This window comes from Pogoniulus pusillus, chromosome 4, assembly GCF_015220805.1.
Source record: "Pogoniulus pusillus isolate bPogPus1 chromosome 4, bPogPus1.pri, whole genome shotgun sequence".
NCBI classification, from domain to species: Eukaryota; Metazoa; Chordata; class Aves; order Piciformes; family Lybiidae; genus Pogoniulus; species Pogoniulus pusillus.
Genome location: NC_087267.1, coordinates 21,175,158 through 21,202,384, shown reverse-complemented (window position 1 = coordinate 21,202,384; position 27,227 = coordinate 21,175,158). Strand labels below are relative to the sequence as shown.

General features: G+C 43.9%; 1 protein-coding gene across 1 annotated transcript; it reads right to left on the bottom strand.

Moving 5' to 3' along the window:
* Positions 1-3,644: 3,644 nt before the first annotated feature.
* On the bottom strand, positions 3,645-26,474 carry NDUFA9 (NADH:ubiquinone oxidoreductase subunit A9). Its single transcript, XM_064142356.1, has 11 exons — positions 26,368-26,474; positions 21,979-22,149; positions 20,897-20,994; positions 20,610-20,701; positions 14,225-14,366; positions 12,015-12,117; positions 10,854-10,921; positions 10,601-10,677; positions 8,059-8,154; positions 5,865-5,931; positions 3,645-3,910 (listed from the first exon to the last, which is right to left on the bottom strand). The coding sequence occupies exons 1-11, from the start codon at positions 26,423-26,425 to the stop codon at positions 3,740-3,742; spliced, it is 1,143 nt and encodes a 380-aa protein (XP_063998426.1). The 5' UTR covers positions 26,426-26,474; the 3' UTR covers positions 3,645-3,739.
* Positions 26,475-27,227: the final 753 nt, after the last annotated feature.

Sequence of the window (27,227 nt, the reverse complement as noted above, 5' to 3'; positions counted from 1 at the left end):
AATTTATTTTTTTTACTCTGGACTATTCCAAAATAAGCAACTTCCCCCTCCCCCCTACCATTTCAAGATTCCTAATGGAATCGATTTAGTCCAGAGGAGGGCCACCAAGATGCTCAGAGGGCTGAAGCACCTCTGCTATGAGGACAGGCTATGAGAGTTGGGGCTCTGCAGCCTGGAGAAGAGAAGGATTCGAGGAGACCTTATAGTGGCCTTCCAGTATCTGAAGGGGACCTACAGGAGGGCTGGGGAGGGACTATTGACAAGGTCTTGTAATGACAGGACGAGGGGTAATGGGTTTAAACTAGCAGAGGGGTGGTTTAGACAGGATGTTAGGAAGTTCTTTCCAGTGAGGGTGGTGAAGCACTGGAATGGGTTTCCCAGGGAGGTTGTGGCTGCTTCCTCCCTGAAGGTGTTTAAGGCCAGGTTGGGTGAGGCCTTGAGCGACCTGCTCTAGTGGGAGGTGTCCCTGCCTATGGCGGGGGGTTGGAGCTGGATGATTCTTGAGGTCACTTCCAACCTGGACCATTCTATGATTCTCTTCTACGATACAAAAGAAATCACACTGTACTTTGAACAAAGTAGGAAACAAAATTGCTGTAAGACAAAGTGTTGTGGAAAACACCAAGAGCCACACAGGGCCTCCAACTGGACACTGCACTGCTGATCACAACTCTTCCAAGCTCAGTAGCTGAGCCAGTTGCCAGCTCAGCTCACAGTTCAATTATCTAACCCACCTTTCTTGAGTTTCCTCTTCTATGTGCTGTGGAGGCAGGGAATTAATGTGGCCGAGTCAGCAATTAATAAACAATAGAACAATTTCATTTTCCTGGAACCTCACCCCCAAAACTATATTAAAAATTAGTTCAGTTTATTAATAGATTCAGTCCAATCAGGAATTTCTTCCAAAAGGATATTGCAGATAAATTTAGACATTTAGAAGTCAGGAAACGGAAAAGGCTAAGCTATAAACACAGTTTTACCCCACTATCAGGCTGAGCAGAAGATTAAGGGAACAGCTTACTCACAGAGGTGAGATAGGCATTTGGCAATGATCCCTTGCTGGATTCCTCCACAGGAGCAGCCTTCTCTTTTGCCAGGCATCCAGGAGTAGAACAAGGGGACATGGTCCCAGGTTGTGCCAGGGGAGGTCTAGGCTGGATGTTAGGAGGAAGTTGTTGGCAGAGAGAGTGATTGGCATTGGAATGGACTGCCCAGGGAGGTGGTGGAGTCTCTGGAGGTGTTCAAGCAAAGACTGGATGAGGCATGGTCTAGATGACTGGATAAGGCTGGGTGATAGGTTGGAGCGGATGATCTTGGAGGTCTCTTCCAACCTGCTTGATTCTATGATGCTGCAGGCAATATCCAGTAATAGAGATCCACACAGCAGAAGCCCTTAGGCGAGTGGCAGAGCCACCAAACTCGGAAATGTCTCGAGCACTTCTTGCCAAGTGGGACAGTCATGGAAGGATGCTGCCTTCACAGTGGCAGGGGAGAGCCAAAACTGCTAGCATGCACAGTCTGGGAGGCAGCCAGGAGGTTGGCTACTGATAGGGTCTGAGAGGGGGTGGTCCAGACACTGCCAGTGACTCTCAAAGGACCCCGGGGCTTGCCAAGCCTACAAGTTTGCACAGAAGGGTGCAAAAGTGGGAGAACCGTCCAAAAGCAGGGACGAGATAAAACCAAGAAGCATTCAAAAGCAGGGACGGTCCAGTCACGGCAGGAACCTGTCCTTCGCAGTGGCAGGGGACTCAAGATGGAAACTCTCAAGGTGGGAACCTTTGTTCTATTTATCCTTTTTCTAGACAAAGTGTCCATTTACCATTTATACTGGGTACAAAAACCGAGACAACCCCCAGCCCAGTTTCAGCACAGGCTCCCACATGGGTCAGCCCACATGCAGAAAGGCAGCTTTTGCTGCCCCCCTTCAAGCCCACGGGGTGGGGAAAGCACTTTTCACACCTTCTTCTCCACTCAAACCCGCAGAGGGGGAGGGAGAAGAAAGGAATTTGTGGTACCCCTGGACAATATGTGGTTAGGGATGGCCTCCAGAATGAGCTGCTCCACCAGGGATGGAGATGAGGCTGACCAAGTCTGTTTCCTGGGTCTTCCTTCTCATCCTCTGTGAAGACCAGAGTGACTCTGGTCCTCTTCAAGCCCTCAGGGACCTCTCCTGTTTTCCACATTCTTTAAAGAGTTGTACAGCAACAATACCATCCATCTCTCTCAGCACTCGTGGATGCATTCCATCCGGGCTCACTGCAGGGGGCTTGAACTAGATGACCTTCAGAGGGTCCCTTCCAAACCCAAGTGATTCTACAATTCTAAGATTTGTGGGAGTTCAGTTCCTCGAAGCGATCTCTAACCAACCCACACTGACCAGTGGAGACTCTCCTCTCTCCAGTTTTGCTCTCTTACCTCCAGTGTCCAAGATTCCTGAGGGCTGGTATTAGCAATAAAAACTAAGACAAAGAAACCATTCAGGGATTCCACTACCTCTGCATCCTCTCTCACCATGTCCTCCACATCATTTAAGAGTGAACCCACTTTTGCCCTATCCTTCCTTTTACAGATGTATTTAAAGAAGCCTTTTTTGTTACCCTCCTTTGTGGCCAGATTTAATTCCAAGTGAAAGTTGGCCTGACACTTGTTCTGACAGCATTTCAGGCAATTACACGTCTGTGACCACACAGCACACAAAATTATCACCAGAGCTCTGATGATATGTAGAAACTTGTTTCCATGTTTGATTGATGCTCATTACCTCAGAAAGACCTTGTACCACCCTGCTCTGGCAGGGAGGTTTGGACTAGAGGACCTTCCAACCCCTAATGTTCTGTGATTCTGATTAGTATTTTCTATAACAGCTGTGCTCAGGGAAGTACACAAACATCAGATAAGTCAAGAACTTCACAGGGGAGTTTTACCTGAGGCCTCACAGCTTGAGTAGGTGGCAGCCTCTGCTCTCCCTGTTGGAAAGAGCAGGTACTAGGCCACACATTCTTCAAATCACTTGTGCACTTAGTACAGCTCAGTGCTATGCTTGCTCTGAAAGCCAAGGCAGGTACTGTCTAGTAGCACCTGCCCTATATTTTAATGCTCATGAGAAAAGCAACAATATATAAATTTGCTCTTGTGATGACCTTTTACAGAGATGCTGCACTTCAATCACAGCCTTCCCTAATTGGAATGTGTCCAGAGAAGGGCCATGAGGATAACCTATGAGAACAGGTTGAGATAGTTGGGGTTGTTCAGCTTGCAGAAGAGAAGGCTCCAAAGAGACTTTATTGTGGCTTTCCAGTATCTGAAAGGGGAAAGCTGGTGAGGGACTTTTTAGGAAGTCAGGTAGTGGCAGGACAAGGGGAAACAGCTCCAAGCTGGAGGAGGTGAGATTCAGATTAGATGTTAGGAAGTTGTTCTTCACCATGAGGGTGGTGAGACACTGGAACAGACTGCCCAAAGAGGTGGTGGAAGCACCACTCATGGATGTTCTTAAGGCCAGGCTGGATGTGGCTCTGGACAACCTTATCTAGGGTGAGATGTCCCTGCCCATGGCAGCATGTCTGGAACTAGATCACCCTTGGCATCCCTTCTAGCCCTGAAAATTCTGTGATTCTATAATTAAGACAAGAAAACTGGTGAAACAGTTTATGTGACTTAATGTATTTTACTCAGTATGTACACAGTTCTCCAAACAAATTGAGTCGTACAAAGGCAGTTTAATTAACCACCACATCAGCTGTTACATGGGATAGGTCTTAGCTGGTTTTGCTTCCTCCAGCTCAGTGTCCAACCAGCGGAATCTGCGGTGACGGCGCAGGACTTCAATCGCTTTTTGTTCTAGGGGTGTTGGTTGCACACCCAGGTCTTTCAAACCAGGAAGGTCAGGATGGGTCATGTCTGTTGTGTGAAACTTTTTAACAAAACCAAAGCAGAAACAACAAAACAAAAAGGAAAGGAAAAAATTATCTCAAGGTTTTCTTTCACAGAAACAAGCTACCATAAATCCATACTGCTGGGAACATTTTAGTATGCACCAAAACAAATCACCTGGGAGATTCTACTTAAAATTGTCAAGGGTGTTTCCCCTATCCCCCACCAGAAAGAACCCTACAATAAAAGACACTGCTGTGTCTTGCAGATCTGAAGACCAAATACAAATGTGGACTCAGGCAACTCTGCATCAGCTTCAGTTCATTTGCTGACTTTGATTCAGTCTTTTTAACTTGGAAGGAGGAAAAGAATCAGCATGGTCCTACAGAACCATGGCAGTGTAGACCTTGACAAGAAATAGAGATGTTCTGCATCTGGCAAAAAGTCACAGAATCATAAAATCAAGCAGGTTGGAAGAGACCTCCAACATCATCCAGGCCAACCCAGCACCCAGCCCCATCCATTCAACTAGACCATGGCACTAAGTGCCTCAGCCAGGCTTTGCTTGAACACCTCCAGGCACAGTGACTCCACCACCTCCCTGGGCAGCCCATTCCAATGCCAATCACTCTCTCTGACAACAACTTCCTCCTAACGTCCAGCCTAGAACTCCCCTGGCACAACCTGAGACTATGTCCCCTTGTTCTGTTGCTGGTTGCCTGGGAGAAGAAACCAACCCCCACCTGGCTACAAACTCCCTTCAAGTGGTTATAGACAGCAACGAGGTCAGCCCTGAACCTCCTCTTCTCCAGGCTGCACACCCCCAGCTTCCTCAGCCTCTCCTCATAGGGTTTGTGTTCCAGGCCCTTCACCAGCCTTGTTGCCCTTCTCTGGACATGTTCCAGCACATCAACATCTCTCTTGAATTGAGGAACCAAGAACTGGACATAGCACTCAAGGTGTGGCCTGACCAGTGATGAGTACAGGGGAAGAATAACATCCTTCAGGAATAAACAGCAGAGAGACATGCAGAAAATGGCTTCAATTTCTCTCCATCAGATATACATTACCAGCAAAATGTACTGCATTGCAACCACAAAGCTCACCCAGATCTGTAAGAGTGTATTTGAACTGCAATTACATACATTCTGCTTTGCCTAGAAAACAGATGGTGAGTTATTTACCTGGGTCACAACCACCCCATGGTAAGCTACAGGCTCAAGGACATGTGGTTGCAAAGCTGAAACTCAGAGAGGGACCTGTATTGGTTGATAACTGACTGAATATCAGTCAGCAGCGTGCCCAGGTGCCAAAAAAAGCCAATGGCATCTTGGCATGGGTTACCCTGTGGCCAGCAGAGACATGAGGTGATCATCCCTCTGTGCTCAGCACTGGTGTGGCCACACCTTGAGTGTTGTGTTCAGTGATGGGCCCCTTGCTACAGGAAGGACATTGAGGGGCTGGAGCATGTCAAGAGAAGGGTAACGAGGGCGGAGAAGGGCCTGGAGCACCTGGCTTGTAAGTAGCATCTGAAGGAGCTGGGGATGTTCAGTCAGGAGAAGGCAAGGCTCTGGGGACACCTAATAGTGCCAGTACCTGAAGAGGCCCTATCAGAAGGCTGCAAAGGGACTGTTTGCAAAGGTCTGCAGTGATAGGACAAGGGGCAATGGTTTGAAATTAGAGAAGAGCAGATTTAGATTGGATGTTAGGAACAAGTTCTTCACCACAAGGGTGGTGGAACACTGGAACAGGTTGCACAGGGAGGTAATTGGGGTCCCATCCCTGGAGAAATTATTAGGCAAGGCTGATCAAGGCTCTGAACAACCTGATCTAGAGGATGCTGTCCCTGCTCACTGCAGGGGAAACAGACTTGATGATCTTCGGATGTCCTTTCCAATCTAGACCATTCTATGATGCATACATATTTAAGTGCAAATTACAAATACACAACAAACCATTTCCCAAGAAGCATCTGTGAGTAGCCCTAAACTTACCCGGTCCACTTTGTCTCGTGTTATCCATGGTTCAAATGGATTAATCTCAAAGAATCTTGCAGCTAAACTGTAACCAGAAAGAGTATTGCAGAAGTGTGGTCATTTTCCAGAGGCACAGAAGAAAATGAGAACTGGTAAAAATATTTCACACTTAAGAGACAGTGAACAAGAGCTTGTTCTGTAGCTGTTCTTGCACATTATGAATTCATTAAAGCAGTGAATTTGCCAGCCAGCAAGTTCTCAGTTGTGCTTCTGGTAACTTTAACTGTTTTCTACTGTATTATTTCATCTCCTATTCTTTTACTTTGGAAGGGAATGGAGGAGCAGGTATCTAAAAGTAAAAATGAGTGTTAGTGGATGAAGAAAATCAACCTCCACATCCAACTTCCCACATGCTGCAGTTCAGTCTTGTCCCTGCCTTTCCTTCATTATCCATTCCCTGGTAGTGCAGGCAACAATCCAATCAGCCATGAAGCTTGATTCAATGCCTCCCTGAGGAAAAACATGCTTGCTGACAACTAAATGACTTAACAGCCATACAAACAAGATGATGGAATCTTGAATGATCTGCATCTATCAAAAGGATGAGGATTAGTATATTTGAAGTTTCCAGAGACAAAATTTACCTTTAAAGAATGAAAATCTGACAGAGGAAAAAAAAATTACACAGAAGCTCTTGCTCAGTGTCTCAGGGTTAACAATACTCAACGAGGAGGAGTCTCTTACTCAAATGCTCCCCTGGCAGGCCAGGTTGTTACTAGGTGGCTGCACATAAACAAAACTAGGCTCACCCAATTTTCAGATGCACCATTTCCTCAAAAATACAAAATACCACTTAAAACTAACCCACAAATTAAAAAGCATAACATGCACTGCAGCTAAGGTGATTAAAACTAGTAAGTACCCACACAGCTGCTTTTTAAACAAGCTGCTTTGTGTCAGCTGTATCAAGTTCACCTCTACAGCAAATCCAGGAACAGCCACAAAATGTTGTTCTAGTATTACTCATCATCAGTTACATGAATCCAGTGTTGAGTCCCATTAGCTGACTGGTAGAAAGCTCAGAGCATTGGTGGATTTTTTAGCTTAGAGTTTGAACCATACTAAAACTGATTAGGACCTGCAACCCAAATGTGTAACATATCTCAACCATGTGTTGAGTACCATTAGCTGACTGGTAGAAGGCTCAGAGCATTGGTGAATTTTTTAGCTTAGAGTTTGAATCATATTAAGATTGAGTAGGACCTGCAACCCAAAATATCTCAACCATGCTGAGGGTAACCTATGAAACAGCGTTTGCTGTTTGAGGTAGCTCTTCAAGAGGATGTGATGATGCTTGGAGGACTAGGTCCAGGCACAGCTTTATACTGCACTTTTTCATGCACTATTACTCAGTACCTGCAAGTCAGCAAATCAGCTTCTATCCTCAGTGTCCCATGGCCAAAACATACAGCTGTAGAAGCAGCTCAGCACATGAAAACACAGCCCTTGCAGTCCATCCATTATGTTCAATCGATTCTACATCCTCCTCTTTTATCTTCCAACTCACTACCATCTTCTAAAGATGTTACTGCCCTCATATTGCAGACTGAAAAAAAATGATTGCTGACCCATGCACTGCTTAAAATCCCAGGCCAAGATTTCAGAACAAACTTACCTCCAACATTCAAATCAATACAAACCACTGAACAAACAATAAAAAGTCACTCAATACTCACATACTCCCCCTTATCCCAAATCTGCTCCTAGGGCAGCAATGCTTACAAGAATGGAAGCACTAGTGACAACAGCAATATCTTAAGGTGCTGTATAAAAATCTGCCCCTACAACCAGCAACATGCACACAGACTTTCCTCGTGCCTCTACTAAAGCTCTGTTTAGTTTGCTATTACTACTTAGGACCTTTTGCTACTTCCTGACACAAAACTATTCCATGATTCTGGGATAAATTAAACTAATTCCATTTTCCACATAGATGCAGGCCTGAGCAGGTGAGGCTTGCTCATCAAATGCAGGCCTGTAGCTGAGCAGAGACCTCAAAGCTAGCTAATGAGTACCTAAGGAAAACCAATTTCTACAGCCCTGCCACGTTAAGTAACAGCTGGTAACATCAACCCACTAAGGCAGCAGTTATTTGTGCTTCTGTGCTGACTGGTGGACAGCAGGTTCTTTGTGAGGGAAGAGTCCTACTTACCGGTAGAGAGGACGTGGCAGTGGATAGGGAATAAAAGCTCGGAAGGAAACAGCATAGATGTATTCTACCATGTCGTACAGGAGGTATCGGTTAGGTCTGAAAGACAAACCAACAAACACTTAAGTATACCTAATTTACCTATAATAATTACAGCAAGAGGCAAATTTTAAAGCACTCCACCTCCAAGCCTACCTAGGACCTGTTCTCTTGAATCTAAATTTGTCATCTGTGTCATTTTTCTTACAAGAGCAGAATAAACTTTGGGTCTGCAGATTCTGTGCTGTCGTGTTCACAGGTAATTAGTGATAGAACAAGAGGGAACAGCCTCAAGCTGCACCAGGGTAGGTTTAGGCTAGACACTAGGGAAAAACAGAAACACTGAAAGAGTGCTCAAGCATTGGAACACGTTTCCCAGGGAGGTGGTTGAGTGAATAACCCTGGAGATATTCAAAATCTGGCTTGAGAGAGCTCTGAGCAATCTGATCTAGTGGAGGATGTCCCTGACCACTGCAGGGAGATTGGACTGGATGACCTTTGGAGGTCCATTCCAATCCAAACCATTCTGTGATCCTAGCACACAAGCTCTAGAGAGGGAGATAGGACTGGATGACCTTTGGAGGTCCATTCCAATCCAAACCATTCTATGATCCTAGCACACAAGCTCTAGAGAGGGAGATAGGACTGGATGACCTTTGGAGGTCCATTCCAATCCAAACCATTCTATGATCCTAGCACACAAGCTCTAGAGAGGGAGATAGGACTGGATGACCTTTGGAGGTCCATTCCAATCCAAACCATTCTATGATCCTAGCACATAAGCTCTAGAGAGGATTAGTATTCAAGGCAGAAGAATTATTACCCAGTGGATGAAGCAAAAACCTACGCCATGAAGGAATGAGTCAAACAGGTTAAAAAAGAAACAAGCTACAACAAAATCATCAGTCATTCAGGAATAACAGTGACATCACTCTATAGGAGGAAAGAAAAACTAACCCAAATCAAACCCCAAAACCCACAGAAACAGAATATTCTTTATCCAAAAGTATTATTTTAATCTGAAACTGGTAGCTCCTCTAAAAAATAACAAAGAAACGTCTCATACAGCTGTTGTCAAGGGTTATAGCGGTTATGCCCCAGAGTTCCTTTGGTTTTCCAACAACACTGATTTGGATCTTTGGATCACAGAATCAGAGTTCTTTGGGTTGGAAAGGACCTCCAAAGATCATCCAGTCCAACCTTCCTGCAATGGTCAGGGACATCCTCCACTAGATCAGATTGCTCAGAGCTTTCTCAAGCCAGATTTTTAATATCTCCAGGGTTGTTGACTCAACCACCTCCCCGGGAAAGGGAGTCTTCAGTTTCAATCATTGTTCACTCAAAATCTTGTCATTCATTTTTTAGGTGCTTGAAATGACAATTCCTTGCAATGAGAACCTGGCATCTTTGCTTGAATTTCTGTCTCTGAAGCCTGGGCACTGAACTCCTGGCCTTCTGTAAACTGCCAAAAAATTGAGATTTGGAGGCTGCAATGATACGTTCCAAATTTAGCTACCTGCAAATAATGTTCTGTTCATCAGTGGAGTGAGTGATTGGCACTGGAATGGGCTGCCCAGGGAGGTGGTGGAGTCACCATCCCTCGAGGTGTTCAAGACTGGATGGTCTAGTTGACTGAATAGGGCTGGGTGCTAGGTTGGACTGGATGATCTCGGAGATCTCTTCCAACCTGGTTGATTCCATGATTCTACATATTTGCTAGGTTTTGAACAACAGAATTTTGAAGATCTGCTTGCTGCCTTTGACAGAACATCAGCATAGCTGCCAGGGTAACATCATCAACAGCTCAGTTACAGCACCAAAGAAAGTGGCATTACAGGAGTAAAATGATGAACAAGCAACAGTCTCTGCACTGCAGGAATAAAGAGCTGCCACTGTAACAGCATCACCAAATGACCATGGGAAAAGCAATGTAACTTCAGATTATTAAGCACATGTTTTGGTATCTAAGAGAGGATATGCACAAGAGCTACTCAGCATCATTTGTATTTTGACTGAAAGCTTTTAACACCAGGCTGGAGGTGGCTGTGGGCAACCTGATCAAGTGGAAAGTGTCCCTGCCCATGGCAGGAGGGTTGGAACTAGATGATCCTTGAGGTTCCCTCCAACCCTGACAATTCTGTAATTAGCTACTGCTTTCTTTATCAGTTCCAACGTTTTTATCCATTCTAATCCATTCTTTTTCCAAGTGGTTTCCACATAGCTTTAGGAGAATTTACTCCCAATCTGTGTTGTCTAGCATGTTCCCCAAGACTGCCTACTTCTTTGTGTGCACACACATAACACAAAATGCAATGGGGCCCAAACTAGGATTTTCAGAGTACTCACAACAACAGCCTGAGTCATTTTTCCTCCCAAAAAGGAGGTGGAATTTATTGCAGCTCAAACTGTGTGCATGGATGGAGAAATTAAATGTACCATGCAGCATGCCAAAAAATGACACTAAAAAGAAGTACTGAAGTTAATGAGAATCAGAAAAGTAACCTACCCAGCCAAGGCGTATGTTTTTCCTTTAGTATCAGGATCCTTAATTGCATTAATTATTGCCTTTGCTACATCAACCACCTGTGAGAAGCAAATTCAGACAATGACCAATATAAAAGAGATATCCATGTACACAGTCCTCTTTCAGAATTGAGTTACAGGAGGGGAAAGGGAGGGGAAAAAAAAAGCAAACCCAGAAACAAATCACAACACACAGACATAGGAAGGATTGGAGAGCTGTCTTATTAAAAACTTACATAGACTGGCTGCTTCACTGTTTTTTTGCCCAGAGAAATAAGAGGCACTCCGCCAAACCAGCGCATGTCTGACAGAAAGACACACATACATCACTTGAGTAAAACTACAGAATCACAGAATGTTAGGGGTTGGAAGGGACCTTGAAAGATCATCCAGCTCAACCCCCTCTCCCAGAGCAGGGTCACCTAGAGCAGGTCACATGGCAATGCAACCAGCTGGGTTTGGAAGTGCTCCAGAGAAGGAGACTCTACAGCCTCTCTGGGCAGTCTGCTCCAGGAGTCTGGCACCCTCACAGGGAAAAAGTTTTTTCTTCTGTTCACATGGCACCTCCTCTGCTCCAGCTTGCCCCCACTGCCCCTTGTCCTGTCACTGGACATCCCTGAGCAGAGTCTGGCTCCGTCCTCCCAACACTGCCCTGCACATCTTTATCCATATGAATGAAGGCAGCCCTCAGGCTTCTCTGCTCCAAGCTCCAAGCCCCAGCTCCATCAGCCTGTTCACTGCCTTCAGCATCTTTGTGGCTCTGTGCTGGACTCCCTCAAGCAGTTGCCTGAGGTCCTTCTTGAGCAGAGGGGCCCAGAAATGGACACAATATTCCAGATGCAGCCTCACCATGGCAGAGTAGAGGGAGAAGAGAATCTCTCAACCTACTAACCACAGCCCTTCTAATACACGCCAGGATGCCATTGGCCTTCTTGGCCACAAGATCACATTGCTAGGTTGTGGTCATCCTTTTGCGCACCAGGATTTCCAGGTCTTTTCCCCCTTCACTGCTCTCCAACAGGTCAGTCCCCAACCTCTACCAGTCCATGGGGTTGTTCTTTCTCAGATGCAAGACTCTACACTTGTCCTTGTTGGATTGCATTCAGTTTCTCCTTGCCCAACTCTCCAGCCTGACGAGGTTTGGCTGAAGGGCAGAACAGCCTTCAGATCTGTCAGCCACTCCTAGTTTGGTGTCATCAGCAAAGACCAATGAGATTCAGGAAGAATTCAGTAATGAGATGAAAATTTATGTTTCCCATTACAAACCTTCAATTAAACAAAAGAGGGTACATTTCTGATGAAAACACATCTCCCTGCTTTCCAAAAGCAAACCCCATTTTCCCCCTGTACAAGACCACAAACCATACCTGGCTGTATTATTTCAAGAGCATACATACTTGCATAATGATTGAGAAATCGATCCTCTCTCCCAAACATCTCAGAGGGTTTCAAAATTGTAGCATCTGGAAATTCTTCCCTCACTGTTTTCTCTCCAACAGCCTATCATGCAATTAAAATGAATGCATTTGTTAGATCTATCCTGAACAGACCAGAAGAAGACCTTTCAGAATTTAGTATGTCCTGACTAGTGAAAGAAACCACCTCAATAGCATAAAGATTATTTATATCAGAGCCATTTAAACTTTGAGATTCTGTGCTGAGATAAAGATCTCAGCACACCCCAAAAATTACATAAAACCACAGATCATTTCTTCTCTTTGAGATACAGAATCACAGAATTGTTCAGGTTGGAAAAGACACTTGGGATCATCAAGTCCAACCATTAACCCTACTCCATGCAGTGCAGTCTCTCTAGTCAAGCAACACAACTTTCAAGAGGTAAAGGCCTAAAATATCAGAAGCCTTAACGTAAATACCTCTCTTGATTTCAGATTAGAGCTTGGAAGAAAAGAGAAGGTTTACATAATCCATACTGCATTATCAGAACACTCCAAGAACTTCTTAAGTACAGTCAGAAGCTTTCCACATGACAATAGCCAATACAGTATTCAGGAATTATCTCTGAGTTGTTACACACTGAGAGCTATCAAATCTTACTCCCAGTTTTAAAAGAAAAACTAAACTGAAGAGAAAGCAGAGTACACTGTGCTCAAAGAAAGCAAAACCAGCTGAAACTGGCTACATTAAAAAGAGAAAAATGGCTATACGAAAAAGAAAGACCAGTAACAGAAAATTATACCTCCTAATAAGAAGTAAAATGAAATAGGATATCAAAGCAGACCTCTCTTTTTGTGTACAAGAGCAGGTAACAATCCCACTCCAAGGGCAGTGACTGCAGTAATCATCTGTCTTTGCAACATTTATTTTGGCATCTATTTATTTTGCTAGGTCATTCCAGTCTTAGACACAAGGCCAAGGTGAATGAGCCTTGAGCAACCTCATCTAGCCAAAGGTGACCGGGCCCATGGCATGGGGAGTTGGAACTAGATGATCTTCAAAGTCCCTTCCAACCTAAACCATTCTATGAATCCATGAATCAGATGTCAAGCCATGAGATTGACTCCTTATTAACAATAGTTTTAGATGCAAAGATATTAAAAGATATTTTGGGGAACATAAGAACTATTTCCCTCCAAAGCCCATGAAATACAAAGGAAGACTTCTAGCTCAAATAAGCAGAGTAACTCAAAAACTCCTCAACTACAGAAAATAGAATCACAGAATGTTAGAGGTTGGAAGTGATCTCAGTTAAACCCCCCTGCCAGAGCGGGATCACTTACGGCAGCTCACACAGGAACATAGCTAGGCAGGTTTTGAAAGTCTCCAAAGAAGGAGATTCCACAACCACTCTGGGCAGCCTGTTCCAGGGCTCCTCACCTTCACCATAAAGAAGTGTCTCCTCATGTTGAGATGGAACCTCCTGTGTTCCAGCCAGCACCCACTGTTTCTTGTTCTATCACTGGGCACCATCAGAATGAGCCTGGCACCTTCATTTTGACACCCAACTCTCCGGTATTTATAGACATTTATAAGGTCCACTCTCAGCCTTCTCTTCAAGACTAAACAGCCCCAAGTCTTGCTATCTTTCTCCATAGGAAATAGTTCCAGTCCTTTCATCATACCTGTAGGTCTCCATTGGACTCTCTCCAGCAGATCTCTGACCCACTTGAATTCAGGAGCCCAGAAACGGATGCAGTATTCCAGGTGTCATCTCACCAAGGCAGAGTAGAAGGGCAGGAAAACCTCCCTAGCCCTGCTGGACACTTTTATTGATTCACCCCAGGCTGCCATTGGCTCTCTTGGCCACAAGGGCACATTGCCGTCCTATGCAGAACTTGCTCTCGACCAGCTCTCCAAGGTCTTTCTCCAAGAAGCTGCTTTCCAGCAGGGCAGACTCAAACCTGTACTGGTGCCTGCTGTTATTCCTCCCCAAGTGCAGGACCCTGCACTTGTCCTTACTGAACTTTATGAGGTTTGGCTTCATTCAGCTCTCAGCCTGTCCAGATGTCATTGGACAGCAGCATTCTGACAGGATGCCAGCCACCCAACTACCCCCAGTTTCATGTCATCACATTAAAAACCCCAACCCCCCCAGACTTAAAATGCAGGCTCTCAGACAATATATTCAATATGACTTCAGACTTACTTTATTCCTGAGATATTTGGATGGACTCTTCAGGCTGGCATTCAAGTGAGAGATATGAATGAATTTTTCCACTCCAGCTTCCCTACTTATCTGTGCAATACTTTTAGGAATATTTACAAATTCATCTTCAAAACTGAAGTTTCTAAAATGAGACAAACAACAACAACCCAACCCCAAATTTTACTTCAACAGCAACCAACAGTGCCTGCCTGCCAAGTAATTAGCAATCATTACATATCACTTGAGTGTATTTCAAAAACTTCATTTAATGCTGTTAGAAGCAAAATTTTCTTTTATTCATATAATAACAACTAGAGGTTAAGTGAAATGCAATGGTAAACTCCAATCACAGTTTTAATAGTGTTCATTTTTCACCTGTTAAGCTTAAATTAGGACGGCAAATCCTCTTACCCATTTGTTTTGTGACGAACACAAAGCTCTTTCCCAAGTGGAAATGACTCATTTTATGGTTAGGAGGACTGCTGCAACCTGAGATTTGCATGAAGCTTTTTACAACACTTGTTCAAAATTTGATTTCTTTTGATGAATTCAATTGCACTACCAAAAAAGAAATTAAAAGCTCTAAAATTCTGAGCAGTCTGAGTTAAGGCAGATGCTAGGTATGGGGGAAGTGGACAAAGCCCAAAGAACATACATTTGCTTATGTAAATGGAGGGTTTTACATTGACACAACAGTCAGAACCATTTCACAGCAGTTGCAAGGGACTTCAAGAGAAGCAGGCACAAAGAACAAATCCAATCATATGGCATTCAAGAGGCCTAAATTAGGGGGTTTAGCTGTAATCTAGTTTGGCATCTGATCAAGAACAATACAGAAGCTCTGCCTCCAAGCAGAACTGACACTATAGGTTGGCAACAATTCCAAAATTCTTTCCAACTATTCCAAGACTACACGAAGTAAATCGGCTTCTCATGTCTTTATATTGTCCTTGCAAGCACCCCACTTCATCTTCTCCACTTGCTTTGGGCAACAAACATCTTGTTCAAATGCCTCTCTTTCTGTTCTTATCTACTCCCACAGTTCTTCAGATCCCACTGGAGTCTAAAGAAAGCCTCAAAAATAAAAAGTTATTTTTGAGCCGTCAACTAATCTGATCCTGGGAACCATCCCTCCTGTTCTACTCACAAAAATAGATTTTAGAAACATACAAGAAGGAACAACATCCCTCCTGTAACTATGGAGTCCTCAAACAACATAGTACACACAGCTGAGACTGTAACACCACTACTAAGCAAGGAAGAAAGTATTTAACGGCAGGCTTTCCTCTTGTTTTTGATGGATCTAATAATTTCCAACACCTCCCTCCTCCTTCCCAGCTTAATTTTTTCAAAGGCTTAGAATCATAGAATCGGTCAGGGTTGGAAGGGACCACAAGGACCATATAAGTCCAACCCCCCTGCCATGCCCAGGGACACCCTACCCTAGAGCAGGCTGCCCACAGCCTCATCCAGCCTGGCCTTACCTCCAGGAATGGGGCCTCAAATGCCTCCCTGGACAACCCATTTCAGAGTCTCACCATGATGGTTAGCCTGATCCTGTGTTTAATAGTTCATAGTATTTTATCTCAGGGTTCCAACACTATCTAATGGTGTGGTCAGCAGGAGCAGGGAGGTCATTCTGCCCCTGTACTCTGCACTGGTTAGACCACACCTTGAGTACTGTGTTCAGTTCTGGGCCCCCCAGTTTAGGAGGGACATCGAAATGCTTGAGCGTGTCCAGAGAAGGGCGACGAGGCTGGGGAGAGGTCTTGAGCACAAGCCCTACGAGGAGAGGCTGAGGGAGCTGGGATTGTTTAGCCTGGAGGAGGCTCAGGGGTGACCTTATTGCTGTCTACAACTACCTGAGGGGTAGTTGTAGCCAGGAGGAGGTTGCTCTCTTCTCTCAGGTGGCCAGCACCAGAACGAAAGGACACAGCCTCAGGCTGCGCCAGGGGAAATTTAGGCTGGAGGTGAGGAGAAAGTTCTTCACTGAGAGAGTCATTGGACACTGGAATGGGCTGCGAAAGGACACAGCCTCAGGCTGCGCCAGGGGAAATTTAGGCTGGAGGTGAGGAGAAAGTTCTTCACTGAGAGAGTCATTGGACACTGGAATGGGCTGCCTTGGGAGGTGGTGGAATCGCCATCCCTGGAGCTGTTCAAGGCAGGATTGGACGTGGCACTTGGTGCCATGGTCTAGCCTTGAGCTCTGTGGTAAAGAGTTGGACTTGATGATCTGTGAGGTCTCTTCCAACCCTAATAATACTGTGATCTTTGATATCAACAAGTATAAACCACACAATAACGACATTGTGCAATGAAATGCAGCATTTTGGAATGCCCAAAAATCTTTATCATGTGCTAAAGCTCCTCTGCTTTTGAATCTGTTCACATTGCCCAGAGTTACAAAGTTTAGGGGGATTTAACTGAAATTAATCTCCTTATTGTTGAAGTGTGACAATGCCCACAAAAAAAAAAATCCCTTCCTTATCGAAGTCAGGCTTTTCACTTAAGTCCAGAAATTTCAGAGGAGGAGGGACACATGAAATACATAAAGAGAGATTACACTGTCCTTGGGCCGACTGCATAACCTTTCTTGTCTTCCCTCACTCTCACATTACAAAGAAATTTCAACTGCACAACCTTTCTTGTCTTCCCTCACTCTCACATTACAAAGAAATTTCAACTGCACAACCTTTCTTGTCTTCCCTCAGTCCTACATTACAAAGACATTTCTTCCATTTGACAGCACTAAGCATTTCACTCAGAATTTAGTAACAGTGCAAAACAATTCTGACAGCTCAGTTGGTACATTTTTACCTATATATTGAAGTACGAAGAAACAAAAAGAACCAAAACCACTTTGCCAGATGCACAATACAGAAATTAACTAAGGTTTGGCCAGGCCTTTCCCCAAATAAATAAGTTAATAGACTCCAACAGTGAAATAAGAAGCTAAATGACTATCAGAACAACAAAAAAATAAATTCCACTACGAATTTGAATGTGAAATTGAAGTGTTGTCCAGAAGCTATGTAGGGTGAGGAAAAAGGAAAAAGTTGGGGAAAAAAGAGAGAAAAAAAGAAAGGGGGGAAAAAGGAGTGAACAAAATAAAAGCAAGGGGAAAAAGGGAGCAAAAGATAAAAGGAAGGAAAAAAGGAGCAAAAAAAAAAAAAGGAAAAAAGGAGCAAAAAAAAAAAAGGAAAAAAGGAGCAAAAAAAATAAAAGGAAAAAAGGAGCGAAAAAAATAAAAGGAAAAAAAGAGCAAAAAAAAATAAAAGGAAAAAAGGAGCGAAAAAAATAAAAGGAGGGAAAAAAGGAGCGGAAAAATAAAAGGAAGGAAAAAAGGAGCGGAAAAAATAAAAGGAGGGAAAAAAGGAAGGAAAAAATAAAAGGGAAAAAAGGAGCGAAAAAATAAAAGGGAAAAAGGAGCGAAAAAATAAAAGGGAAAAAGGAGCGAAAAAATAAGAGGGAAAAACGGAAGGAAAAAATAAGAGGGAAAAACGGAAGGAAAAAATAAGAGGGAAAAACGGAAGGAAAAAATAAGAGGGAAAAACGGAAGGAAAAAATAAGAGGGAAAAACGGAAGGAAAAAATAAAAGGGAAAAAAGGAAGGAAAAAATAAAAGGGAAAAAAGGAAGGAAAAAATAAAAGGGAAAAAAGGAAGGAAAAAATAAAAGGGAAAAAGGAAGGAAAAAATCAAAGGGAAAAATGAAGGAAAAAATAAAAGGGAAAAAAGGAAGGAAAAATAAAAGGGAAAAAAGGAAGGAAAAAAAAAAAGGGAAAAAAGGAAGGAAAAAAATAAAAGGGAAAAAGGAAAGAAAAATAAAAGGGAAAAAGGAAGGAAAAATAAAAGGGAAAAAGGAAGGAAAAATAAAAGGGAAAAAAGGAAGGAAAAAATAAAAGGGAAAACAGGAAGGAAAAAATAAAAGGGAAAAAAGGAAGGAAAAAATAAAAGGGAAAAAAGGAAGGAAAAAATAAAAGGGAAAAAAGGAAGGAAAAAATAAAAGGGAAAAAGGAAGGAAAAAATCAAAGGGAAAAATGAAGGAAAAAATAAAAGGGAAAAAAGGAAGGAAAAATAAAAGGGAAAAAAGGAAGGAAAAAAATAAAAGGGAAAAAAGGAAGGAAAAAAATAAAAGGGAAAAAGGAAAGAAAAATAAAAGGGAAAAAGGAAGGAAAAATAAAAGGGAAAAAGGAAGGAAAAATAAAAGGGAAAAAAGGAAGGAAAAAATAAAAGGGAAAACAGGAAGGAAAAAATAAAAGGGAAAACAGGAAGGAAAAAATAAAAGGGAAAAAGGAAGGAAAAAATAAAAGGGAAAAAAGGAAGGAAAAATAAAAGGGAAAAAAGGAAGGAAAAATAAAAGGGAAAAAAGGAAGGAAAAATAAAAGGGAAAAAGGAAGGAAAAATAAAAGGGAAAAAGGAAGGAAAAATAAAAGGGAAAAAGGAAGGAAAAAATAAAAGGGAAAAAAGGAAGGAAAAATAAAAGGGAAAAAAGGAAGGAAAAATAAAAGGGAAAAAGGAAGGAAAAATAAAAGGGAAAAAGGAAGGAAAAATAAAAGGGAAAAAAGGGAAGGAAAAAATAAAAGGGAAAAAAGGAAGGAAAAAAATAAAAGGGAAAAAAGGAAGGAAAAAAAGGGGAAAAAAGGAGAAAAAAATAAAAGGGAAAAGAAGGAGAAAAAATAAAAGGGAAAAAAGGAGAAAAAATAAAAGGGGAAAAAAGGAGAAAAAAATAAAAGGGAAAAGAAGGAGAAAAAATAAAAGGGAAAAAAGGAGAAAAAAATAAGCAGAAAAAAGGAGTGGAAAAAATAAAAGGGAAAAAAGGAAGGAAAAAATAAAAGGGAAAAAAGGAAGGAAAAAATAAAAGGGAAAAAAGGAAGGAAAAAATAAAAGGGAAAAAAGGAAGGAAAAATAAAAGGGAAAAAAGGAAGGAAAAAAATAAAAGAAAGGGGAAAATGGAGCAAAAAAAATAAAAGGAAGGGAAAAAGAGAGAAAAATTAAAGAAGGGATAAAAAGAGCAAAAAAAATAAAAGGAAGGAGAAAAAAAGAAAGAAAAATAAAAGAGGGAAAAGAAAGAAAAAATAAAAGAAGGGGGGGAAAAGAAAGAAGAGGAAAGAAAGAAAGAAAAAATGAAGAGGGGAAAAAATAAAAATAAAGAAAGGAAAAAAAAGAGAAGGCTATTAGAGGCATTTTAAACCTAAAACAAATAAGGGAAATTTTAATACATTTCAAATAAGAATTCTTTTAAAAAACGATTACAAGAAAATGCATCTGTAACTAAGAGTGCCTGTGCCAAAATCCTACCAAGGAATAACGCTATAATCCTAACCACTGGGACTCTCCATTAGCTATTGCTGTTTATTAACATTCACCAGAGACCAGGAAAAGCTTGATCATAGTTTATTCTATTAGGCTACAATTCATCACTACAGTGCAGTCACAGGACAAAAGCCCACTCCTGAAATAATGTAAATACGAGCTCACAGAGCCTTGGTGAGCCTCTGACAGCTGTACGACTCACAGAATGTTAAGGATTGGAAGCGACCTCAAGAACTCTTCCAGTCCAACCCCTCTGCCAGAGCAGAATCACCTATACCAGATCACACAGGAATATGTCCAGGTGGGTTTTGAATATCTCTAGAGAAGGAAACTCCACAACCCCCCAGGCAGCCAGTTCCAGCGTTCTGTCACACTCACAGGGAAAAAATCCTTCCTCGTGTTTACATGAAACTTCCTATGCCTTAACTTCCACCCACTGCCCCTTGTCCTGTCACTGGGCATCACCAAGCACAGCCTGGCTCCATCCTCTTGGCACTCATCCTTTACATCTTTATAAACATGGATGAGGTCACCTCTCAGTCTCTTCTTCAAACTAAGGAGCAGCCTCAGTCTCTCCTCGTAAGGAAAATGTTCCACTGCCTTAATCATTGTTGTGGCTCTGTGCTGGATTCTTTCAAGCAGTTCCCCGAGGTCCTTCTTGAGCTGAGAGGCCCAGAACTGGACCAAATATTCCAGATGTGGCCTCACCAGGGCAGAGTAGAGAAGTAGGAGAACCTCTCTTGACCTACTAACCACAGCCCTACTAATAAACACAAGAATGGCATTGGCCTTGGCCACAAGACCACATTGCTGGCTCATGGTCAACCTTCCATCCACTAGGACCCCCAGGTCTTTTTCCCCTTCACTGTTCTCCAACAAGTCAGTCCCCAGCCTATATTGATACTCATACAGAACATTTGTAAGCTGTAGGAAAGCATCACATTGAACTCCAACAGAACAAAAACTGTACACTAGGAAATTATAGAAAGCATGCACTTTTGCAGCAGGCATTGGATGTAGTTATGAGGTGCTCTTGAAATCTATCTATATAGGAAAAAAAAAGGAAAATTACTTTGTTTCCCATTCCTTTCCAACAAGATTAACGACCACATTGCTGTGCTCCACGGCTCTTCTGATAGAGTCTTTGTCCTTACTGTCCCACTCCTGTAACCAGAGCATCAAACAGAGAAGACAAAAAGGAGATAATGTGTAAATAGGCACAATCAGAGAAAGCTCTTTCACACCATTGCCATTTAGAGGCTAAACAATAGCTGCAGTTCTGGTTTTGACAATGATTAACAGACTTCCTTGTATAGCAATGGTATTGTATTTGATCTAAAGCCAAAGCAAAAGACTTACTAAGAAGAGAAGTTGCCCCAGGTCACCCATGGGCCGCAGATACATAAGGTCATACTGATCACAGCGATAGGGGATGATGACTTGGGATCCAATACGACCTAGGCATTCAAAACAAAAGGAAATGCTTCATTTAGCTCAAACTGCTACATGATATTAAGTAGATGAATTTCTGAAGACACAAAAATTTTATTTTATTGTTTTACTCCCCCATCATTAAGCACACCAAATACTCATTAAATGGTTATCCACAAAGCTAAAAGTAGAATTCAACTAAGTTTTTGAATCTCCATGACTGGAATTTTTACACAGTCATACACTTGAGTATTTGGGCTTGGAAGACAAAATATAGAAGCTTACAAGAAGCTTCTTAACAAATAACAACAAAAAAAAAATACTACACTCCATGAATATCATACAACACCTACCAATGTGTCACATCTAAGGATATTTATACTGAAATATATTGGGTGGTGGAAATACATTGGGAGGTATTGAAGGCCACACCCCTGGAGATATTCAAGGTCAGGCTTGACAAGGCTCTGAGCAACCTGATCTAGTGGAGGATGCTCCTGCTGACTGCAGGGGCATTGGTTTAGATGACCTTTGGAGGTCCCTTCCAACCCAAACCATTCTATGATTCTATTCCAAGTTGCATGGAAACAAGAAAGAAAAAAAATGAAAAGTTATGTTCTAAAAACTTCAATTCAAAAGGGCAATTTTAAAGAATTACAACCAAAGTCCTGCAAACATTTTAGGAAAATGCCCCAGTAAGTCCAGAACAAGAAAAATTAAATAGATTCTTGGACCTCAGATCTTCACTTAACAGACTGGAAGACAGGACTTGAAGAATTACTTACTAAAGTAGCTTTAACCTTCAAAATTTCTTCTAATTTCCTACATTAGAAGTCTTTACTGTCACATGTTGGATCTTTAGCAGAGCAAATACTATGACAGCATCACACAAAACACTTTTAAGATGCAAACTGGCAGAGATTTCTAGATTATCCTGCAAAGTGAACCAAACCCAGTTTTGCTAACCACAATATATTATGTTTTTTGGTGGTACTAGTGGGGAACGTTACCTAAACGGTTGACAACGTATCGTCCTAGGAAGCCTGTGGCTCCAAAGACAGTGGCCACGATGCCACTAACAGAGGATCGTCCACTTCTTCCATGAGGGATCACTGCATGATGAACTTGACGGTGCTGCTGCAACACAGATGGTGCTGCAGCCAGCACAGAAATGCCAAGGCCTACAACACAAAACAGGAAGGAGTATGTGAAAGAAGCTAAAAGCAGCATTGAGCCATAGTTCACATTATTTTTCTCATTAGAGATCCATTTTCTCTAATCTCCACCAAAATTTCTCCTGACAGGCTTAAGAGACACCTGAATAGATCAGAGGACAATAAGCTTGGGAGAGCTGTTGATAAATTCAGAGACCAAGCTAAGATATAAAAAGGGCAGACCCAGGTTATCAGTTCCTGAACTGACTAGCATTAGTACTTGATGTATAAGGTGAAGCACAGAAACTAAGCAAATAAACAATATGGGTACCATCCATGTACATTCACATGCTCCTCCCAAACCTGGATGAGAACTACGGGGAAAAAAACCTCAGAACCACTCTAGTCACAGTTAATCAGACTTTTTACCTCAGCCTACATATAGCAGACCCAATGTTGAAAGAGGCAGCAGTCCTCCTGTATCATAGAGAGAAGGGCAATGAAGAGATGCAAAGAGTCAGATCTATGATACACCAAATACTGCCTCAAAGCTGTTTCTTTTCTCAAGGAGCTATGAAAACTTGAAAGCCATGGCACTCTAACATGACTAGGATATTGACAAAAATTGACAAGGTAGCTCCAACAGGGAGTTTGAAATGAAGAAACATCATACCTTCTCCAGTTTAGCTAGTCAAAACCAAGAAATAAAATGGTTGCAAGAGATTTCTGAAATTAGAATTTTTTTGTCTCATTACATGTCCATGCTCATAAAAAGGCAGGAAAAGATTAAATATAGAGTGCATGAACACACCACAGACACCAGGCTGTGAGAGTTGGGGCTGTTCATCCTGCAGAAAAGAAGATTCCAGGGAGACCTCACAGCAGCCTTCCAGTACCTGAATGGGGTCTCCAAGAAAGCCAGGAAAGGACTTTTCCCAATGGCTTGTAGTTATAGGATGAAAGAGTATGGATTGAAGTTTGAAGAGGGTGCATTTTTACTAGATATTAGGAAGACATTCTTTAGAGTGAGGGTAAAGAAACACTGCAACACATTGTCCAGGGATGTCATGAATGCCCTCGAACTAGAGGTATTCAAGGCCAGGTCAAATGAGGTCTTGAGCAGCTTGGTCTAGTGGAAGGTGTCTCAGGGCAGGGAGTTTGGAACTAGATAATCTAAAGGTCCCTTCCAACCTTAGCCATCCTACGAATCTATGCATTTGGCTGTTGACAAGAGTAAACTGTAAGAGCCATCACTGGAAAACTAACTTGACGAAACATATGTAAAATATATCACATATATCTACGAACCAGAAATCTACCAAACAATGCTCCAACTTTCAGTAATTCATGGCTACAAGCATTTCCTGGGTGACAGAATGACAGAGGTTGGAAGGGATCTCTGGAGATCATCTAGTTCAAATCCCTTGCAGAGTCCATTCACCTAGAGCAGGTTGCACAGGACAGCATCCCAGTGGCTTCTGAACAACTCCAGAGATGGAGAGACTCTGCCACCACTCTGGGCAGCCAGTTCCAGAGCCAGTGCTCTACCATCCTCAATGTAAAAAAACCCTCCTCCTTGTGTTTAAATAGAATTATAGAATCAACCAGGTTGGAAGAAACCTCCAATATCATCCAGGCCAACCTAGCACCCAGCCCTGGCCAATCAACTAGACCATGGCACCAAGTGCCTCATCCAGTCTACTTTTAAACACCTCCAGGGACAGCAACTCCACCACCCCCCTGGGCAGCCCATTCCAATGCCAATCACTCTCTCTGGGAGAAACTTCCTCCTAATATCCAGTCTAGACCTCCTCCACCACAACTTGAGACTGTGTCCCCTTGTTCGGTTGCTGGGTGCCTGGCAGAAGAGACCAACCCCACCTGGCTACAGTCTCCCTTCAGGGAGTTGTAGACAATAATGAGGTCAGCCCTGAGCCTCCTCTTCTGCAGGCTGCACACCCCCAGCCCCCTCAGCCTCTCCTCACAGGGCTGTGCTCCAGGCCTCTCACCACTTCATCACCCTTCTCTGGACATGTTCCAGTATCTCAACATCTCTCTTAACTTGAGGAGCCCAGAACTGGACACAGTACTCAAGGTATGGCCTGACCAGTGCTGAGTAGAAGGGCAGAAAAACCGCTCTTGTCCTACTGGGCACACTGTTCCTGATTCAGGCCCAGATGCCATTGGCTTTCTTGGCCACCTGTCATGCTGAGAAATAACATCCAATAACTGTCTTCTCTGACCTTTGTGTGATGCAAACTACTGTTGCCTGCAAAGTCTTTCTGGCGTACATCTTTTCTTGTTCATTACCTGTACAAGATCTGTCACAAATTATCAGCAGTTACAGCCATGTGTTCAATTATGCTATTAAAAAGGTTAAAATGTAAGGGTATCCATGAGACTTAAAGAAAGAGTGCTGGTTCTCATGCAGATTGTCACAACCAGTAGAGGACCTTACACATGGTAAGAAGCCCTGTCAAAATGAAAGATAAGGTAACTCAGGATAATACAACAGAACCATACAGCCTTCATAACTCCTCTCTGCACCTCCAGACTAAGCAGCACTGCTTAAAGCTCTGGGCTCCTGTGTTAACACAAACTCCCACAGTGACTCTTTCCCAAAACAGCAGAATTTAACTTTCTCTGCTACCCAGAGTCTATTGTTCTTTGGAAGTTAACTTTTACAATGCATATTTTAAGCAGTTTATCAATACTGGTTTGAATTAAAACTTAAATATTCACAGTAAATGAGAATCATCTTTTTCTTGAAAATATGCATTGATCCAAAGTATGGCAAAGCATTTGGCACTTTCTGCCACAACGAGCTCCTGGCAAAACTGGCAGCTTGTGGCTTGGACAGATTCGCTCTGATATGGGTCAAGAACTGGCTGGAAGGCCAGGCCCAGAGAGAGGTGATGAATGGTGCCACATCCAGTTGGCAGCTGTTACTAGTGGTGTGCCCCAAGGATCAGTGCTGGGCACAGTCCTGTTCAATAATTTTGTTGATGATCTGGACCAGGGGATTGAGTCCAGCATCAATATGTTTGCAGATGACACCAAGCTAGGAGCAGGTGTTGATCTGTTGAAGGGTAGGAGAGCCCTGCAGTGGGACCTTGACAGGCTGGATGGGTGGGCAGAGGCCAAAGGGATGATTTATCAAGGCCAAGTGCAGAGTTCTGCACTTTGGCCACAACAACCCCAAGCAGCACTACAGGCTGGGGACAGACAGAGTGGCTGGAGAGCAGCCAGGAGGAAAGGGACCTGGGGGTACTGGTAGATAGTAACTGAACATGAGCCAGCAGTGTGCCCGGGTGGCCAGAGGAGACTCAGGGGTGACCTCATTGCTGTCTACAACTCCCTGAAGGGAGGCTGTAGCCAGGTGGGGGTTGGTCTCTTCTGCCAGGCACCCAGCAACAGAACAAGGGGACACAGTCTCAAGTTGTGCCGGGGGAGATCTAGGCTGGAGGTTAGGAGGAAGTTGTTGGCAGAGAGAGTGATTGGCATTGGAATGGGCTGCCCAGGGAGGTGGTGGAGTTGCTGTCCCTGGAGGCATTCAAGCAAAGCCTGTCTGAGGCACTTAGTGCCATGGTCTAGATGATTGGCTAGGGCTGGGTGCTAGGTTGGCCTGGATGATCTTGGAGGTCTCTTCCAACCTGACTGATTCTATGATTTTATGAAATTCCTTCCTCATCAGTATCAACTAACAAAACCTCTTTCCCCAACCACTTTCCTCATCAGAGAAGCATGTGCTGACACAATTAGCTAAAAATTAGTTCTATTTTGTTATCAAATACCCAAATAGAAGCTTTAAATATGATTTCAGTAGTTCAGCTTGTTTACAGACCATGGTCACAACGTTACGGTTATCTAAGATATCGTCAGAAGGAATGCATACTTTTAGCGTAGTATTTATCTGCTGAGGTTCTGACAGTCCCAGAGTGACAATATCCTGTACAGCCACACCGGCAGTCCTGAGCCAAGCCCCTGCCACCCCTCTGAGCTACAACAGGCGGCAGGCAGGATCACTTCTGTCAGGCGTTATCTGAGCCAGATGCTCTTCAGACGCGGCTCTGGGATCCCTCCCCCAGGCTCTGCTCCGGGCTACCTCTGGGAAAGAAGGCAGGCCCGCGGGCAGGCGGCGGGCACGACACCGCACAGACTCGGGCAGAGAACGCAAGAGCTGCCTGACTCCTCACGGGAAAAAGGGAGACGCGGGTCCAAGCCCTCGCCGGCGGTGACACTCACCTGTCCTTGGCAACAAGGGGCCGCGGCGAGCGCTGCCACAGCGAGCTACGGCTGCCATCTTGCCTTACCCAGCAAGCCTCGCGGCAGGCGGCAGGCGGGCGCAGCCGAACCGCGTCCCCTGGCGTGCGCAAGCGCAATGGACTGGGGGGCAGCGGTGGGGAGGGGAATGGTGCTGCGTTCGCTGCTCTGCCTGCGGCACCGGGGATGGGTGGCAGGGGCCGATCCGTTCCACTTTCCCGTGGGGGGCGGGAGGTGGGAGGGATGCTTCAGGTGCTCTGCAGCTGCTGTGACCGCGCGATCTTCCTGGAGCAGCTGCCGGCTTTGCTGAGCCCTAACCTCTGCCCGGCCCCGAGCAGAGCTGTGGGCAGCCAAAGCCCCTCACAGCGGAGGGGGTTCCTGAGCTGGTGGCCTGGAGCCAAACCGGCCAGGGAGTGGAAGGGGAGGCTGGGGGTGAGCTCCTTGGCAGGATGTGGTGCACAGCTTGAAACCGATTGGGGATGTATGTTTGAGGTCACTGTTACATGTTACCTTAGGCACATGCCAGTTCGTACCAAAGACTAGGAAATGCATTCGTTACAGCGAAAGCAAGCAGTGCTGGGCAGGACAAGAGACTCCACCCTGCCGACTCGTTGCTCTACCAACCCTGAGTGCTGTGTCCAGTTCTGGGCTCCTCAATTCAAGAGAGATGTTGAGGTGCTGGAAGGTGTCCAGAGAAAGGCAATGAAGCTGGTGAGGGGCCTGGAGCACAGCCCTGTGAGGAGAGGCTGAGGGAGCTGGGGGTGTTTAGCCTGGGGAAGAGGAGGCTCAGGGCTGACCTCATTGCTGTCTACAGCTACCTGAAGGGAGGATGTAGCCAAGTG